Source organism: Astyanax mexicanus, chromosome 24, assembly GCF_023375975.1.
Source record: "Astyanax mexicanus isolate ESR-SI-001 chromosome 24, AstMex3_surface, whole genome shotgun sequence".
Classification (NCBI taxonomy): Eukaryota; Metazoa; Chordata; class Actinopteri; order Characiformes; family Acestrorhamphidae; genus Astyanax; species Astyanax mexicanus.
The window spans coordinates 23,186,469-23,206,073 of record NC_064431.1 but is presented as its reverse complement, the minus strand read 5'-3'; the positions used below and the strand labels follow the sequence as shown (position 1 = coordinate 23,206,073).

Sequence of the window (19,605 nt, the reverse complement as noted above, 5' to 3'; positions counted from 1 at the left end):
TGCTGCAGATAGAGAACGAAGTGATGCTCTTTGCTAGAGCCCAAGCTATTTTACTTAAGCTAAACTCATGACAAGTAAAAATTGGATAAGCCTAGTCCTAGACCATTTTTTTTTAATTGGAAATCCACATTCAAAATGCTGTGCAGCCTAAAACTAGGCTTAATCTATGTTTAGATTAGATTATATTTTCAGTTGATGTAAAACATTTCTTTTCTTAATCCAATGAAAATATCCAAAAATGGCCACAAACACAAAGGTTTCCAATATTTTAGTGTACAATTTATATTGGATGGTAATGCAGTCAGGCAAAATTTGATAGGCTACATTGATTATTGGATTGTTTGAAGCTTCTTGTGGGTCACAAAGCCCATCTGTGGTCGCCTATGTAGACCAAAAGGTTGAGAACCCATGATCTACACTATGAGAACGCAAAGACACAAAGGTGGTCACAAAGACACTCAAATGGTCTTTGGTCAAGCTAGTGCTGGACGATATGGCCAAAATTTATATCACGATATATTCCTTAAATTTCGGTCGATACGATATAATTTCGATATCGATATAAATACTTTGAAGGCCTCAGAAAACTGCTAAGAAGCCCTGCAATCCCTGCAGCACTGCGAATTTAAATTATTATATAACTGTGTATTTGCACTTTTTGTATGGTTGGCATCAGATACCCTCATTATATGCACATCTATCTATCTATCTACCTATCTATCTATCTAATGGAAATCTGTACCTACTACTGTCTGAAAATTTAATTTCAGCCTTTGAAACCTCCTTTCACAAAAACTTTAATACTTTAGAAATAAAAGTAGTCAAAATAAATCAATGCTCAATATTATTTGCATATAGCAAAATAATAACATGACATCCCTGTCAAACATAAGCCTATATAACTATTAAGTTACCAATAAAAATAACTTTAAATTACAACAGAGGCAGAGCTTCTTATTCTTTGTGAACAAATTTAACAGATTAAAACAAAAGTGTTTCAACTAGGATATAGAATACAATAAGCCTTTATATACGTAAAAGCAACAAGATTTTCCCGTCAAATAAACAAACCTACAGGCTTTATCAACTATGAATAACTTAGTTACAACATAAGCTATAAAAGTGCTTCAGTCAGTATAAGAAAAATATTGTATGTAGTGGAGTTGCTTGAAGTGGTGGAACAGTTTAGATGTATTAACATTACCGCTGCTGGTCGGCTGCACTCTCCGGCACAATTTGCAGCAAAGCGGCAAGGGAGCGGACCCGTGGCCGGCCTCGAGGACCCGCGGCCGGCCTCGAGGACCCTCGGCCGAGCGAGCGGACCTGCGGCCGGCCTCGAGGACCCGCGGCCGGCCTCGAGGATCCTCGGCCGAGCGAGCGGACCCGCGGCCGGCCTCGAGGATCCGGGGCCGACCGAACCGAGTCTACCTTAGCCTTGGATCCGCTCGTCCCGGCTCCGTTTGTCTCCAGTGCGAGACATTTTTGCTGCGTAGCGAAGCTGACCCGAGCCTAGCCATTTTAACCTAGCCTTGCCTAGCCTAGCCTATTTGGCTACGTGCCTGTGTGGTTACGTCATCACGCACTGACGTAGCCCAGCTACGGAGGCTGAATGTGTTGAGCTCTGCGGCGAGCTGACGCCAGTAAAAAACGCCTGTCCGTGATTCTAATACATATCGATATACCACAAAACTGATATCACCGTTATTGAAACATTTCTTATCGCGATAAATACCGATATCGAATTATTGTCCAGGCCTAGGTCAAGCTATTGACCTCAGTTCTCCAGTAGCAGTCTAGCAGGTACTGAAGGGTTAATTGCTTTAAGGAAAGCATCAGTGATGTTCTTCTGAACATGTTCTGACAGCAGCCTTTAAAAGCCACTATCCAGAAGAGAGGAAGTGCAGCTCAAATCAATTTGTCTTAAAGTGACTGTCAGTGGGCCTCTCTCTCCCTCTCTCCCTCACACCCTCTCCCTTTCTCTCTCATGATGCAACTCCAAAGGGGCCTGTTCCAAGCTCTTCATAGAAGGTGATGTTTTACACCCCAGTGTGCAATCACCAGACTATCCCTTTATTTTTCACGGTTTATCTCTTGACACAGAAAGAAGCCCACGCATCAGTGCTTGGCTCCCCTAACCATCCACCCCCCTGAGAAGTGCCAGGTTAGAGATACTATGCATTACATGCAGAACTGTCATCATGATGATAGCAGGTGTTCATGTCAAACAGAATCAGACCACAGGGTGCTTTTGAGTAAACTTGAGGTGCAATAACATTGGCATAAGTGCAGCCTTTATCTAACAGTGCTCTGACACTTGATGATTAAAGTAAAGAGTGCTTATTTTATTGGTCATATTACTTATACAGAAATCCAAAATCAGCATTCAAACCCAGCATTTGGAACCTTTTTTAATGACCAGCTGCAAAAAACATATAGGACATACTGATGTCTTTTTATTACAGTGTATATTCATTACATGTCCAAATGTTTGTGGACGCTGATTAATTAATGCTTTCAGCTACTTTAAGTTGCACCCACTCCTGGAACAGATGTACAAATGCACAAACACAGCTTGCCAGTCACAATTATTACCATCTACTGTGGCATGACACTTTCCTAGCACATGTGACACCGTGTGACACCCACACAGCTTTGGAAATGGATTTTATTATATATATGGAACTCACTATTTGGCTTAGCTAAAACTTCCATAAATCACATTGCCTTGTCATGAACCAGTGTCTAACCTCACTCACAAGATAACACCTTACAACTTGAGGTGAGGTAAAACGTCATGATCAAGTAGCACACTGCAAATCCATGGCTTTTAGAGTGTCAGTGTAGAAGCAAACAGAATAGGACTCTCTGCAAATAAACATTACCCAATTGGCACTTAACACTCCAGCACTGAGCTTTGGAATATTGAAACTGTGTTCTCTGGAATAATGATGGTGCCCCAACCAGTAATTGTCGTATGAGTTGGGCAGTTGGTGATGTGTTGTGTTGGTGGTCCAACAGCCTGACATCATATTTTTTTTGTCACTAAATGCAATCAAATCCTCAAAGCATTGCTCTTCAAAATCTAAGAAAAACTGAACAGTAGAGATAGTTACTTCAACAAAAGCAGAAGTTTATTTAAAAAGAATGTGTCCCAACACTTTTGTCCGTATAGGATCTCATGATATTAAATGGCACTAAACTGAACCACAAGCAAATCTCTTCAGGCAAGCTCAAATAGGACATGAATAAAGGACACCAGGGGACGCATTTCTAATTTTCGAGGTATTTTTTCAGTTTGTAGGGCTTAAACAAATAATAGGCTCCTTTTTGCATTTGACACAACCACATACAGCCAGCCACCTCTAAAAAGAATACAGTATACACACATTCTGTATGGGCGTATTCTAGTCCATACAAGATAATGAGTTGGGTGAAAAGCCTGAATACATTACGCAAATGAGGTCCAACAGCTTGACAGGACCCTGACCAGGCTGGTGGCAGTGGAGCAGTCATTTCCCATTCAGTCCACATGGCTTGACTTGGCTAAGCGTCACCTACTCAGCAGTCACTAGAGAACAACAAGAAACTCTCTTTCTCACAAGTTTCACAAGTCTTCCCTGAACAGCTTGAGAGTCGGCTCTAGTTTTAAACACATTTAAAATATTATAAAAGTTAGTTTGCATCACCGGTCAGTTTAATCGCATCAACTGTTCATCACTTCGCCCACACACTCAGTACATACTGTAGGCTACATCTTCTGTCCCTGCTCTATCACGCCTGACTCAACTCATGACACACATGATAATTGCCTGATAACCTGACTGACAGATGTTATAACAGGCAAAGAACTCTGTAGCACACATGTGTCAAACACAAGGCCCGCGGGCCAAATGTGGCCCGCCACGTCTTTTTATGTGGCCCGCGAGAGCTTGTAAAATCTTAGTGTCTATAATAAATAGGTCAGAAGCGTTCTTTGACCAAAAAATACATTTCCCACAATGCTTGTCGATTGTATTACCCGCAAAGTTACGGCTTACTGCCACTACACGGCAGTGTAGTCATTGATGTGGAAACCCTGCCGGAGGGAAGGTGTAACTTCGCGGGTGGAATTGAGACATGTTTATCCCATAATATCCAGAAAAAGAAAAGTTGATGCAGACGGACGGCTGTGCTTCAAGGCGAAAGACCGGTATGCATTTTGTGTTACTGACGAAAATAAACGCTTTTTAGAAGAGATATAAATTATGTGTAAATATTTATAAGACAATAGCTGATAAAATCTGTTTTAATGAGGTTAATAAACATCACTGTGACATCGCTAGTCGCAGTTTCACCTCAGCAAAGGACGAGGAGGTGAATCACTTATCTAACCAGCCTTTACTGATTTCTTCAACAGTCTAACTTTGCAGCCGTGGTGTGTCCACTAAACTCCGTAGTTATAAACATCCTGAGGTTAGCAGCGCGCTAACTGACCTGTTTATAATGTAATCCGAGCAGTGACTCCGGGATGGCTGCTCTAAACTGCTGCTGTTAGCTGCTTGGGCTGAAATATGAACTGTAGAGAGCTGTATTATCCGGTTAGTGGGGTTATTTTATTTCATACACAGAAGAACTTAAAATTTTAAAAACGCTCCAGACTGGCTCAGCTGAGTCCTGTAGCCCGTGGCTGGGCTGTAGCTCTGACTCAGTAAAGACTGTGGGCTTGTGCTGCTGCAGCTCCCACTAGTGGTTGGATGAGGAAATGCTAAATCTGTCACAGCTCACAATTTTTGATTTTATATTTATTAAGCCTCTTTTCAGTATCAAACGTTTTGATCAAAGTTAATATAACTTGTATTTTATGTCATTTCTATTCACTTGTATAGTTTGGTTCTTGATTGATGGAGTTTTTGGATTTCATAACAGGATTTATGTTAATAGAGCAACAAGCAAACATTTTTTCCATGCAACTGTAATATTTGATTGAATAAATAATATATTGAGAGTTATTTAACATTAAGGAGTAATTACATTCATTTACATATATTACATTTGGTTACATTTTCTTATATTTATAAGTTACATCTGGCCCTCGGAGGACAGCCAATATGCCAATGTGGCCCTCGGCCAAAATGAGTTTGACACCCCTGCTGTAGCACGTCTTCCTGAGACGTGATTCCTGGGTTTGAAAATCATGTCCATTTTCCCCTTTGGGTTGTGAGTCATTCTGCACCGGTGTGACCTTGTTAGACTGGTCAGGGTCTCTTTTTACATTTTCTTTGTTGCATAAAAATTATACACTATAAATTAGACATTTACTGTCGTTGTATTGTTGTCAGACTGACTTGTGAAAAACAGCATACCGACTAAATGCTGACTAAAATATGTTTTCACATCAGTTATCAACCTCCCTCCTAGGGCTGCACGATTTGGGCAAAATATCTAATTGCGATTTTTCCACAGAATATTGCGATTGCGATTTAAATTGCGATTATTTTTAATCCATCAAAAACCTAAACCTGTATTAGTGGTTACCATACCTATCAAATAAATTTATAAACTTCTTCCACATAAAATATTCACAGGTATCTCAGATTAAATGCAGTTTTCAGTTTTATTTTTAAATTGCAAGTAACAACAAAATAAATAACAAGGTTTAACTGCAACATCAGTAACTGTAAAGTCTGAGTTTTGAGATGCATTTTTACAATATAAATTAACTTAAAAGTAAATCAGTTTTTTTGCACATTAAATGCAAAAGTAGCATCATTAATGCTTGCATGCACAAAAGGTATAACTGCAACATCAGTAACTGACTGGTCCGCTGTGGACAGTAATGCCTTAGCAGAAAAGCTAAAAAAAAAGCAAAATATCGGTTTTATCCTAAACTCTTTGAGTTTTGAGATGCATTTTTACAAATAAATGAACTTAAAAGTAAATCAGTTTTTAGCTGTTAGCTTCATACTGGTAGCTACCAGTGTTGGGCACGTTACTTTGAAAAAGTAATTAGTTATAGTTATTCATTACTTCTCCAAAAAAGTAACTGAGTTACTAACAGAGTTACTCCACTATAAAAGTAATTAGTTACCAGTAAAAGTAACTAATCGCGTTACTTTTTAATATTCGCCCATCAAAAAAGGAAATCAATTATACATTTACTATTAGAAAAATAACAAACGAAAATAAACCCAAAATGTTGACAAAAATATAATCTAACGAATTTAAAAAAAATAAAACGAAATTCTCCACACAACCAAAGAAAATTACTAAAACTTGTAATACTGAAAAAAACGGAAAAAACGGAAAAACGCGTCTGGGGATGAAATTAAACATACCAAGCCACCCTCAAAGGAAATATGTATATATAAACAAAAAAAATAATGGACAAAAACAACAATCTAATGACCGTTAAAATGGTATTAATATAACAACAGCCTTGCCAAAAGAGAATAGAGCTTAGATCAGGCCCAAAACGTGCACGTTTTGCAAGAGAGAAAGAAAGAGAGAGAGAGATTTCTGGTGTGAGTTACTACTCACAGGTAAATATTCTCACGCTGTATCTGCTGTTTCTCTTTCATCTGCCTGGCGCTCATATTGTAATCCCATAGATAGTTCTGCAGTTTCTCAGTGTTTTCTGTCGTATTTTGCGGCTAGCGCGAGCGCTTTACACAAGAACTAACGCCACGGACCAGGTGCCACGCGCTCGGCACAACACCGCCCGCTGTACAACTCCGCTGTACAACAGCGCTTTTAAATTAATTTAACACGAAAATGAGGGTATTCTATCAGTAATTTCAGTTAGTTGTAGTTAGTTTTATAAACACAAAATACAGTTCGAGATAGTTATGTTATTTTCTTTTAATTGCCGTTTTTATCAGATTCAGTTAACACAAATGTTTTTCACTTTCAGTTTTCGCTATTTCGTTCGCTTTAGTGAACAATAATAATTGGTTACTTAGCAACATTATGATTAGCACACCAAAGCTTTATATAAAATAAAAATAGGAGCCCGATTTCGGGTCGGTCCTCGGGTCAGGTCAGGTTCGGGCAGAAAATCTAAGCTCTAAAAGAGAAAGCAGCAGCACCACAAACATCGGAGCAGCTAAAAAGAGCTTAACGTCCTTAATTCGGAACTTGGCTTGTCCACGGCAATCACTGAATTGATTAGAGCAGCAAATCGTCACAATTGTGCCTCACTTCACCACGCCAAACCACAGGCACAGCGGCCAGAAGCTGTTTTAACGCCGTTACTCCCAACACTGGTACAAACTGATATTTATTTATACTGTTTATATATTACTTTTATATTTTATTTAATAATCCCCAAATACTAATAAAATTACAATATAACGAATTCCAAAAGATATAAACGAAAAACGGCACGCAATAGCAGAAATAAAATAAAGAAATATTATTTCTGCCCCAAAAAGACGCGTCGTCACCCCGGCGATGTGTGCGGCGCAAACCGATTAACCCACGCGCGGAGCTTTAAACAGGCAGAGCTGCAGCTGCTGACACGCGTGCAGCACTGTGTGATTATAACAGTGTAACTTGTGGTACATCATAAAGATCATAGTGTGATTTGTTGTATTAAAACAGATCTACCTCACAGACCATTTTCTGGAGCACCATCTGACAGAGCGCAAAGGAAAGCGGAGGGAATTCTCTGCTGACCCGGCGCGAGTTCGGGCATCAAGTCAGGTTCGGGTTCGCAGACAATCTGAACTCTACAACGCATTTAAACAATTGCACAGTGTCCGCCTGGCTTTAAATTATTTTATCCAAGTCTTCCACTCATGTCCAAGCGCCACTTTAAATTTAATTCACCCTGATGTAGCTGCAATGGAGAGAGCGGCAGTGCATGCTGGCTTCGTTGCGTTGAACGCAGCCCCGCCCTCCAGTGAAAAAAATATTCAAATGAATCCAGCCCCTGCTGCATCAGGCCAATCGGAGAAGAGCAGGCGGTGTGCTCACACACACACACAAGCCTCTCAGACACAGAACAGGCGCTTTTAACCACATAAGTTGGAAACACTTGCAGGCTATTGGCTAATTCAAATCGCAGCTCCTGCGATTGAAAAATCGCGTCCATTCAAATCGCGATTTCGATTAAAAAACGATTAATCGTTCAGCCCTACTCCCTCCACATCGCTATTGCAGTGTTAGCATGCTGTTTACCAGTCTTTACCCAGATCGTGAGCAAAGCATTAGCGCTCCAGCATTTGCACTCCTCATACAACATTGTGAGTGACCTCCTCCAACACGGCAACTATGGTGTTAGCAAGGCCAGCAAGCCAAAGCCTACCACCAATGAAAGCTAACTCTGCTGAAAAAAGGCATGTTTGTTACCATCTTGCCAAACCATGTCCCATAACAGTTACCCACCATGCTTAGAATTATTTGGTCCTGACGTAGACAAGAGGCCATAGCGTTAAACATTTCAGAAATGTAATTTTTTTAATTATAAATTCATTTCAGAAGTGCATAAGGGCAGAAGCTTACAGGCCTCAGCCTTTTCCCTCACTGTACACCATCAGGTCCATTACTCTCCCCTGTGACGGTTCTGGGTTATGCAGCGCTGTTATTATCACAGTTCCTGAGAAGACCCTCTTCCCCTATTACCGCTGTTCCCCTGAAAACATCACCCTTCCCCCTGAAGAGCTCCTGCACATTAATCAAAGACCTGAAATACCTAGTCTACAGCACAGCAGCCTAAAATTACTATACAGAACCACGGATAGCCATTGTACACTTTGAAGACATGTCATCGCTGTACGGCCCTGGACAATAAATGGAGTACTAAAAACATGGCCACTTCTATAAGGAATCTATTATGGCCAGACCTATAGTAAACAAAATAACTGACTGTAAGTCTGCAGCACATATAGTAGTAGCAAAATGCATTCTGCCAGAAATGAACAGACCTATTGACCAAAATCAATGGTCGCTGCCAGCTGCTGCCAGTTCCCACAGAAGGCGAAAATCAGAAAAAAAATATTTAAGGAACCTTTCACACAGATGGCTTGTGCAGTCGGTCTTATTAGAACGGCAATGTTCTGGACAAATCTCTTGGCACCAAATAATAGATTTTTTGTTTTTTCCTGCAGAACATTAGTAACAGTACCATTTGTCATCTAACAAGACAGGGAATGAAAGCTGGTCCTTACTGATACTGGACTAAATCAGTATGAGTGGACGTCATGTTAAGGCCTTCATTATATTTCTACAAATCTACGTGTATATCTAAATCAATGATGTTGATTCAATGAACATGTTACCCCAGCGCCAGTTCAAACATGACAATACAGACCTGATAAAAACAGTTTGGCCAGTACGCAAATAAGGATGATGCGCATAGCCCAGTTCATCACTAAGGTTCAAGTTTCAAACCTTCAGGATCTATACACCAGCACTGCCTGAGGAAGTCCAGGAGAATCAAATGGACACCAAACACTCAAGCCATTGCCTGTTCACACAGCTGACAAGTAGCAGGAGGTACAAAAGAAAGAAGTACATGACCAGTTAAAAGACATTTTCTTTTCCCAGGCCATCAGGCTGCTGAACATCCAGAGACAGTGTTCAATCCACAGTCTATCACAACCTCTCCTCATCTCTCTCACTACTATGAAATCACATCTCCATTCCTTACTTAGCCTTACTTATCCCTTCACTTTACATTTCTTACCTTACAAAGAAACTGCACCAAACAAGCCATGTATACATGTGTATATACTTGGTTTATATATTAATTCCTATTATGAATGTGCAACACTATATGTACAGTATAAGTTATGTTTGGAACTCTATATTTGTATTTATTGTGTTTTTTCTTCTGTAAAGGACCTAGCACCCAAGTTCTTCACTCATTTGTTCGCAGGTGTTACTGTGATGTGACAATACAAATATTTGAGTGAATTGGGTTTAACCTGTTCTCAAAACAGTACAAACACCTCCACAGTTTCAAAACACGGCTTGACACCACAACGGAGCAGACATTCAGCCATATATTTTCATGCATAACAGCTAGCAACATCAGAAACCAGCGTCTAGCATCTTTTGATTGCACTAATAACAGTTATTTTCAAAGTTGAAGCACACCCTATTGAAATGACCAAGCCATCAACTGATTCCATCTCGAAAGGCAGACCATATAATTAGCTTGGACAGTTTTGTATATGCCAGTACAATTCCCTCTCTTTTCCTTTTTCATTTCTTTTAATTCATCCGTCTCTTTTCAGGCATACCAGCATAGCAAATGCACAAGATAAAGCTTATTCCAGTGTTACTGGGACAACACACCAGCGAACACAATAGAAACACAGCACTGAAAAGAGATTGGGTGAATAAATGGAAGGCTAGAGTCTTACTGAAAAGAAGGCAGAAGAATAGAGCAACTGTATTACACGCAGGACGCCGGGGATGTGGGAGGGAGGGGACGGGGAGGGGGTGGTGGGGATTCACCAGCAAATATACACAGCAGGAGACGAACGGAAGACTTAAATTGCTCCACTATAGCCAGCTGTGCTTCTCAACTGCTCATTTAATGTGGATTATGCATTTTATACAGCATCCTTTTGGCTGATAATCGAATAAAAGAAGAATTCTATGCATATTCATTGTGATCAGTAGAACAGACAGACCGTTATTGATGCTGCAAATTAGTGACACCGCATCTAGGCTTGCTTTCTCTTAGTGCCGTAAAATACTCATAATGTCAGCCAAGCAATTCTCTGTTAGTCTTGCAAAACACATGGAAGTCTGATATGCAATGCGAAGAATCCTCACCAGAGATTTCATGGGCCTTGTGAGGAACGACAGCTCCCTTTAGGAACAGCATTTTCTTATTGTGTCAGGAGACAGAGAGGGAGGGACGAGAGAGCCAGCCAGGCAGAGGAACAAAAGAGAAAAAGGTATGCAAAAACACGGACCTGTTGCAGAAAGCTCTATCGTAGAACACGGAAGCAGGCACACACACACATTCACAGGCGTGCCTGAGTCATTAAATGCACTGCAGGCTCTTACCTTTGAGAATGCTTTGGCCGCGCAGCATCTCCCGTGAGACAAAGACGGTGTAGAAGCTCTGGGAGAATCCAGGTCTGCACGGATCCACAGTCGGACCTCCAGGACTCCCCTGGGGAAGACAGACGTTATTGGCTGTGAAATGCTGAAGATGAGCAGCAGTTAGGAAAACTGATATGAGAGCACTGGGGTCTTAGTTCTTGTCCAGGGCTTTAGGAAGCTGTACTAAGCTTTAAGAAGAGAGTTCAGGCCTGCAGCACATATACACCTCAGTCTCTAGAAAGGATGAGCAATAATGCTGATGTAAACAGCACTGCCACATGCAGGAAAGCTTTAAAGATATTGTCATGCCACAGGATATGTCATATTTCATTACTGATACACACAGTGCTGTGTTAAGCTAAATAAAAAAAAACTAAATGAAACACCTTCCAATCTGGCTATATTTAAAAAAAGTTTTCATTGTTGTGTGGACAGGGAAAACATAAAGTAGCTTACTTTGGTAGTAGATTATTTTGGTATTCGACTAATCTGAGGATTTTTTTTTTTTTTCGATTAGTCGATTAGTCAACGATTATTTCTGCCATCTCTAAAAAATGATCGAAACAGTAAACATGAGATTTAAAGAGCATTTAAATATCTGAATATTGTTTAAATGTGGAAAGTACAGATATTTCGAGATTAAATATGTAATCTGTTGTGTTTGGGCACTTTTGGAGACACAAACTAAGTTGAGTGTAACCTGTGTGAGCGAGTCATTTACCCATTTCCCATTGCACTTCTGTCCCCAGCACTTTGTGTAATGCGGTACTGTTACGAATTAACGATTAGTCGACAATGAAATTCGTAGTCGATAAATCTAAATAACTGACATTGTCGATTATATCGACTAATCCTTGCAGCCCTACTTAGTACAATGTAAAGCTTATTATTATATAGCAAATAAATGAAAAGTTATGCAGATATTCTCTAGAGGAATAGATGGCTCTGCCACTGGCAAGTCCAAGGCATAAAATAATATGGCAAAATAAAATGTGTTAAAAAACAAGAATGCAGCCTCATCTGTTTTAGTGGCATTTACTGCCAATCCAAGTTACTGGCAAAAATCCTTCCTCAGAAAGATTAACAGATGTTGCTTTGTTTGGGATAATAAACACATGGTCACAAGGTGTCAGGTAAGGTTTCAGCATGACGGATAAAAGGTCTCACTTTTGAAAAGCAGGGGCTCACTCATTTGAGGGAAACAACAAATTAATCTGCAAATCCCAGTCATCTGCATTCAGATAGCTGGAATGATAAGAGTCCATTCCAACAAGGGCATCTATTTTAGGACCCATTGTGCATGTGGAGGTATTTGTATTTGTATAATTGCATCTGCGTTTGAATAGGGAACGCTCACTGTAGAGATTTAGCATAATTAGATACTGGCGGGGTCATGTGTAGGTTATTCTACTCCCAGACTCCCAGACTTTGGAGAGTGAAGCTCAAGTGTAGGTTAACTCCAACTGAGAAATGTGACTTAATTAATCAATATGCACATCCATCAATACATTGATCAATAAATCTTCCCTCCTCTCTTTGTCTCCTGCTTCTCCCACGTTCACAATGCCTACATTCCCTGTGACTACAGAACAGACAATGCAGTCCATAATTGCCACCCACCACGGAAATGAACAAACACACTTTGTTCATCACTGCTCCTCCTGTAGCATCTCTTTTATGAATTTCATTTCCAAGTGGGTCATCAGCGCGTGAATTAATATCAGTCACAGTGGAAATCACAAACGTTGGGTGATTCATATCCGTTCAATATTTACTGGACGCGGCTGAGGAAGCTTGTGTGCTGTGCTGTGTGCAGTGTATGTGTGGTAGCTACAATCTCTGTTACAACTCTTTGCCATTCTAATCAACATGTTGCTACCACCCTATCATTAACTACAGGCCACAGTCACCACTTTTTCAAACCCATGCTGAGAGAGGCATGTTTTGCTCGAGCTATATGTTAACTACATGTGGTCCTTTTAACTAAACAAAACCTTTCATTCAGAACTACAGCATACATACATATAGGAACCATTGCTGAGATGCAGGAGTAAACTTTGGGCTGTGGAAACTTGTCAACATAATCCACATCATCGATTACAAAAATACGATAATTTGTATCAACACATTAGATAGATGGCAGCATCCTCTAAAAACAGGGGCTGTGTCTCAAACCACACATTACCACACTAAATAGTTTGTTAAAAAGAGTGCACCAGCATTACAACTGTGTTCATCAATGATGTAAGTAACTTATAGAAGTGTGTGGTTTGGGACGCAGCCATTCTCCCCAGCAAGAAACCTTTGGCCAAAAACTCTCCCTTGGGCATATAACTGTAGGAGTATTTAGGACAGAGACCCAAAAATGTGGTGCTCTGTAAGCTTTGTTGTAGATGTGTAGAAGTGTAGTTAGCTGTTATACATGAGTGCAGGCATTCTGCACAAATAGAAGTATTGTGATATTTTGTTTTGCCATACTGTATTAATTTTTAAAGGCAAAAAGTATCACTTTTAATTATTAGCTTAGATGTAAAGACTGCTGCCTCACAGTGGTTCATTTTGTGTTGTGTTAAATTCTGATCATTAGATAGCAGTGTTAGACTCGTATGTCTTCAAATGAAAGTATGTTTTAATACTGTGGCAGTTTTTCTTTGCTTAAAGTATTTACATATATTGCTAAATATTAATTCATGACCACTGTATTATGATATGTGTCTTCTTGGCAAGTCCTCATCAAGTTCTTGGCAATACCCAGCCATACTCAACAAGGTACCACAACAGTCTTGTAATGCTACCACCTGAACCACATGCTGTGTGATACTTATAGCAGAAGTGTTTAGTGAATAGTAGACACCAACACCTCACACTGTTGTGCCTTCATTTTTACCATGTTAAAAGTAATTTCTGCAATTTCATTTTTCTCTGATTGACAGACTATTTTATATTACATTACAGCCTGTTGCTAAAGACTATAAAAGTATTGTTTTTTCATATACACATATATAAGATATATACTGTTAGAATATTGAGAGATATGTTCACATTTTATATTAATATGGTTAAGTTATTTTAATGGGGCACACAACGCTTGGAATAATCGACACATTGGTATTAGCATGACCACAGTGGGCATGCTTGACCAGCATTGTTCACCACACTGATTTGACAGCATAGTCAGCTACAATCTGAATAATCTTGTCAAACTGCTCGAACAAACAAGTCAACCAGTACGACCAGCCTAATAGCTTTGACAAATTGGTGCTTATGATAAATCACCTAGTTCATTATTAATATGGTTAATTTATTTTAATTGGGCACAAACACCTTTAAAATAATCAATTTGATTATTGTATTAATACTGGTTAGATTAATAAATAATCAATATGTGGAGCCCTGTATTTTACTTGACTTTTACTGCAACACAGTATGTCAAATATTGAACCAGACTCACTGTATACACTACTATTCTTAGTTGTATTTGTAATATGTAGCTCTACAGGTTCTGTGTCTTCTGTTTTAATTGATCAGATGTCAGTTGGATCAAATGTTGTGACATATTGTGTAACGTGAAAATTGTAGAATTACAATACAGTATACAGTATATTGATGTATTTTCCACCTTTTAGTCCAAACCTATTTAAAGCCAACAGCACTGAATCTTAAGCTGCAATGCAACACTTTTGTCTACAGGGTTTCTCCACAGACTCAATCCTTATATATAACAGGCTGCACACACACATTATCCACACACAGCAGGAGCAGCAGAAGAAGCACAACCAGCAGCAGCAGCAACATCGCCGCATCCTCTGCATTGTAGCTCGCTATAGCTGGCTGTGAGGAAAGTGCAGCTGCAGGCGAGTTACCACTACTGCAGATAAGCAGATACATACACACATAACCTAGCTAGCTAGGGTGGCAGACTCGCTAAAAGCCAGCAGTTTTCACAGCATCTAGCTACAGCTCTGAGACCACGGTCCACAGTCCTGCAGTGTGGATGTTATGTTAACTAGTTAGCTAGCTTAATAAACCCACTTTTAGATACAATGGAACAATGTTAGAGGAATAAATGTCTATTAAAATGGACACGAACATTTAGAGCTGAACTTAAGTGTAAAAAAAACGTGACAGTTGCTTCTACACTGGTTCTTTAAGAGAGCTATGGTGGTTTAGCATTATCTAGACATTGTTAAGATTCTTAAATAATGTTTATTTAGCTAGGTAGTAAGTTAGCGATAGCGTTAACTAGCAAGCTAACTAACGTTATAATAGTAACGCTTCATTCATACTTACCACCGAGGTCTCCAAAGCCAACGCGCACGCCAGAATAACGATCAAAACCTTCTTCATTTTGTGTTTTTTAGCGTTAAATACTCTTTTTCCTCGTCTAGGCGACCGCCTGTTCCTCCTCCGCTAATTTCTCTCCGTTTTTACCGGGTTTCTCCGGGTTTTTCCCCTCAGACTTCAGCCTTCAGTCAGCACAACCCCTGTTTGAACGACCGGCGACCGTTGGAAAAGAGAGAGCGCGCGAGAGGGCGAGAGACATACAGATACACAGCGAAACAGAAAGAGAGAGAGAGAGAGAGCGAGCGAGCCTCGTCCTGGCTTGTCTCGCGCCCAACCTGCAGGTGGAGGATAACGGCGCTGTTCAGCTCAGCACCGCGCGCGACACTCAAGAAGCCCCGCCCTCCGCTGAGGAGATGCAGAGTCTTTTCCCGCCCTTATCCTCTCGCCGCGCTCTGATTGGCTAGCCGGCTCCAGCCTACCCGGCCGCGATTGGCTCGTAGTTTTCACACAGAAGCAGGCCGCTGTTTTACATACTGTATAATCCGTCTAGCTGCCTAAATGGTGAGGTATTGCCAAATTGTGAGGTGCACTGATGTTTTCTGAGGTTTTGTGTGAGGGTTTGGTGATTATCCTCTAAATGTGGTCAGAGCGAGAACTCCCACAAATAGAGAGCATCAGGTGACCACCTTCCTCTGAACAATAATGGCTCTGCTGTGGAAATTGTGAAGTACACAGAGTTTACAATGCAGAGAACCTCACCTGGTCCCTCAATACCAGCTACATAACCAAGGAAGCTCAGCAGTGCCTATAATTCCTGCAGAGACTAAGGAAAGCACATCTCCTACCTCACAAAAATTTCCCTCTGGGATCAATAAAGTATCTATCTATCTATTCTCACCATGTTCTACAAAGAGAACGTAGAGAGCATCTTGAGCACTTGCGTTATCTTCTGGTTTGGGAACTGCAAGATCTCAGATCGCAAGACTTTACAGTGGATAGTGAGGACAGCTAAAAGGATCATCAGGGTCTCTCTCCCCTCCATCACCAAGATCTACACCACACGCTGCATTTTATTTTAAATTTTCCCAATTATAGGCCAATTGTCCCACTCATTAAGCTGCTACTCAGCTGTATATCTCCATCCCAGGTAATGCCAAAACACAAGCAGGGTGAAGACTAGCACATGCCTCCTCCGACACATGTGAAGTCAGCCACTCACAGCTTCTTTTCGAACTGCTGCTGATTTAGAATTGCCGGGTAGCATCACAGAGCACTCGGAGGAAAACGCAGCGACTCGGTTCTGATACATCAGCTCACAGACGCCTTGTGCTGTTGAACATCACTCTAGGAGTGATGAGGGGAAAGAGCACCATCTACCCACCCAGAGAGATCAAGGTCATTAACATCTTTATGAACAGATTTCAAACAACTCAGAATTGTAGTTAAAAAAGGTCAGTTTTAGCAGTTAGCTTACTAAAAAATCAGGCTTGGGCTCATAAAAACAGTTTATGGGGTGGGCCAGGTAAGATCTTGACTTAAAGACTTAGACTATCTGGAACCTGCAAAAGCAGACATTAAGATGGATTATACAGCAGAATGTCCTTTATTAATCTACTTTATATTGGAAAATGTCTTTTTGCTGTCTTCCAATGTCCAATTTGGGAACAGCACAGCCTCGTCAGCTAAACAGCAATGGGGAGTTAAGTGACTTGCCCATGGGCAAACACAGGAACACTCAGTCACTCCTGGGATCTGAATTGGCAAACTACCGGTTGCTGTCTCACCTTTTTACCACAAGGCTACTGACCACATTGCTTGTGAGTGAAAATGCTGCAGGAGCCTGGTCCTCTGAGCAGGCAGTGTCATCATTCTGTAGTAGGGAACATACCTAAAAACAGCTCAGGATCTCTGTAACACTGTTCTTCCACAGGGAGAATGTTGTTTTTTAAAATTCCCCATGTACGCCCATAAGCTTGTTAGGAAATAATACAGATATCCCACGTAATACAGATACAACATGATCATTATTAGGGGTGAAAATCACAGAGCATTCCACAATAACAATCATACCACAATACTGTGATTCTGTGACTGTGATTTTTTACGATACCTTATGGCATCAAAATAGTTCACCTCAGGTTTCCTTATTTATTTGGTTATCTGACATCCCTTGTGTAATAAATGCATTCATCTACTTTAAGTTATTCCCATTGCTGACACAGATGTGCATTTGCACGCATGATGTGCATCTAGCACTAATAGCAAAATATTGCCAGTGAAATGTGAACTAATATCTCTGGAGCAGATATATATTAACCTATTGGCACCATGTATGCCTAATGGCAGGTGTGGGATATATTGAGCTGTATAGCAATAGAACAGTGTTTTCTGGAATGATGGAGCTCCATCCAATACTTTTGGGATTTTGAGTTGGGGATGAGGTGGGGCGGTGATCGTTAACTAACATCTCGAACTTACTAACATTCTTGTAGTGTTATGCAATCAAATCCTGACACCAATGCTCTAGAATCTTGGAAAAAGTAGAGACAGTTACTGAGGACTGTAACAATAATCTAAAATGTTATATTGATAATTCTGTTGCATAATAATTCAGTTACATGTTACTTTTAAACAGTAACAATAGCACAATATATGCACAGTAGTCACATTACAGGATGTGAAATGTTAAATTAAACCTTTTTTTGACACCTGATACACAAGGAAAAAAACATAAATCCATGAGTAATCCACCAGATAAGTAACACACCATACTGATATAAATGAAGCTGTATTCATATAACATATTTAAACTTATGATAAATGTTTTTTAATATAGGCTGGTTTAAAATATTATACATACTATATGCCTCATTCTTAAAGGATGTAGATTTTGTTTATACAGACACCTCTTTATCAAGGATACAAATAAGTCCTATTAATAAATTTGAAATGTGTAATTATTGACTTGATGTAAAAAAATCCTAAATAAATACATTTTTAATATGTAAAATACTGTAGATAGCAGAATAACAAAATATTGCAATGTCAGTTTTTGTCCAGTATCGTGCAGATATTATATATTACATATTGCACGATAAATCAATTATGTCATTTTTGTGACAGGCATACAGTTTGATCCCGTTGATAACAATTGATCCCAAATAAACCATTTAAAAAAACAGGCGGCCAAATACTTTTGGGAAACATATATAATTTATATTGTCCTTTTTCTTTTGCCATCCAGCATTTTCCTGCCTCAGTTGACCACGCCGCCCTCGGACTGCTTCTCGGTTTTGTTGACAGTTTGCCATACAGCTACTGGAGTCCATTTCACAGTTCACTTACTTGTTGTCTATTGATTATCGCTAAGGGTCAGCCTCTAGCCCACTGTCATGGTGTGGAGTGACCTATGATTATCCAGCGCCCAGTTTTAGAACACTGTTCGCTCAGTGTCTGTCCTCAAAGTAGCAACAAAATCCACAGCCCGTCTACATTTTAATGACGCTGACATTTTCTGATTGGCAGCTCAATTTCCATATCAGAAAGATGATGCCAGTCTAATCCCATAAAAAGCGGCGGCTCATCTTTACTGCCCGTTATGATGTGCTGCCGCTGTGCTCAGTGTTTGCGTCCAGGTATTGGTACAATGAATAGTGATGATGCCAGTTATTGTACACCTGGGAGGAGTAACAGTATGACTTCATATCCCATATAAGACTGGATACCTGTAACTGTATCTGTAAATCATGCTTCAGCTATTACCACTGTGTCCACAAACCCTGTTTACCATGTCAACATAGCTTAAAGGGGTCCTGTGAGTTAAAAGGAATGTCCACCAAATTTGTTAAATTTGTGTTTAATTTAGTGGATATTTAAAAATGCACTCACAGTAGAGATGTACCCCAGCTGGCATTTTAAAGTGGAATCAACACTGATGTTATGTTTGAATAAATATTTGGTGGAATAACCCTGTTTTTAAATCACAGTTTTCATGCATCATGTTCTCCTCCACCAGCCTTTACTCCTGGTGCAAAAATCCAAGCAGTTCAGCTTGGTTTGATGGATTGTGATCATCCATCTTCCTCTTGATTATATTCCAGAGGTTTTCAATTTGGTAAAAACAAAGATACTCATCATTTTTAAGTGATCTCTTATTTTTCCAGAGCTGTATATATAATTCAACATTAAAACTGAGCAGTCTGTTCTAATTTATTCCACAGTACCATCTGCATCTGATGTCATGTCACTGTGCAGTTCAGTGGAGCAAGTTTGATTGGTTAC

At 40.0% G+C, this 19,605-nt stretch overlaps 1 protein-coding gene across 2 annotated transcripts in view; it reads right to left on the bottom strand.

Annotated features, from left to right (window-relative positions):
* The window catches only part of cdh4 (cadherin 4, type 1, R-cadherin (retinal)), a 317,295-nt gene extending 301,591 nt beyond the window's left edge, over positions 1–15,704 (bottom strand). For both annotated transcript variants that reach the window (XM_049471659.1, XM_049471660.1), the window contains exons 1-2: positions 15,331–15,704; positions 11,002–11,110 (exon numbers count right to left, since the gene is read on the bottom strand). In XM_049471659.1, coding sequence (XP_049327616.1) covers positions 11,002–11,110; positions 15,331–15,387 — 166 coding nt within the window. In that variant the 5' untranslated portion in view covers positions 15,388–15,704. The remainder of the gene's footprint in view (positions 1–11,001; positions 11,111–15,330) is intronic.
* Between the last annotated feature and the right edge of the window lie 3,901 nt (positions 15,705–19,605).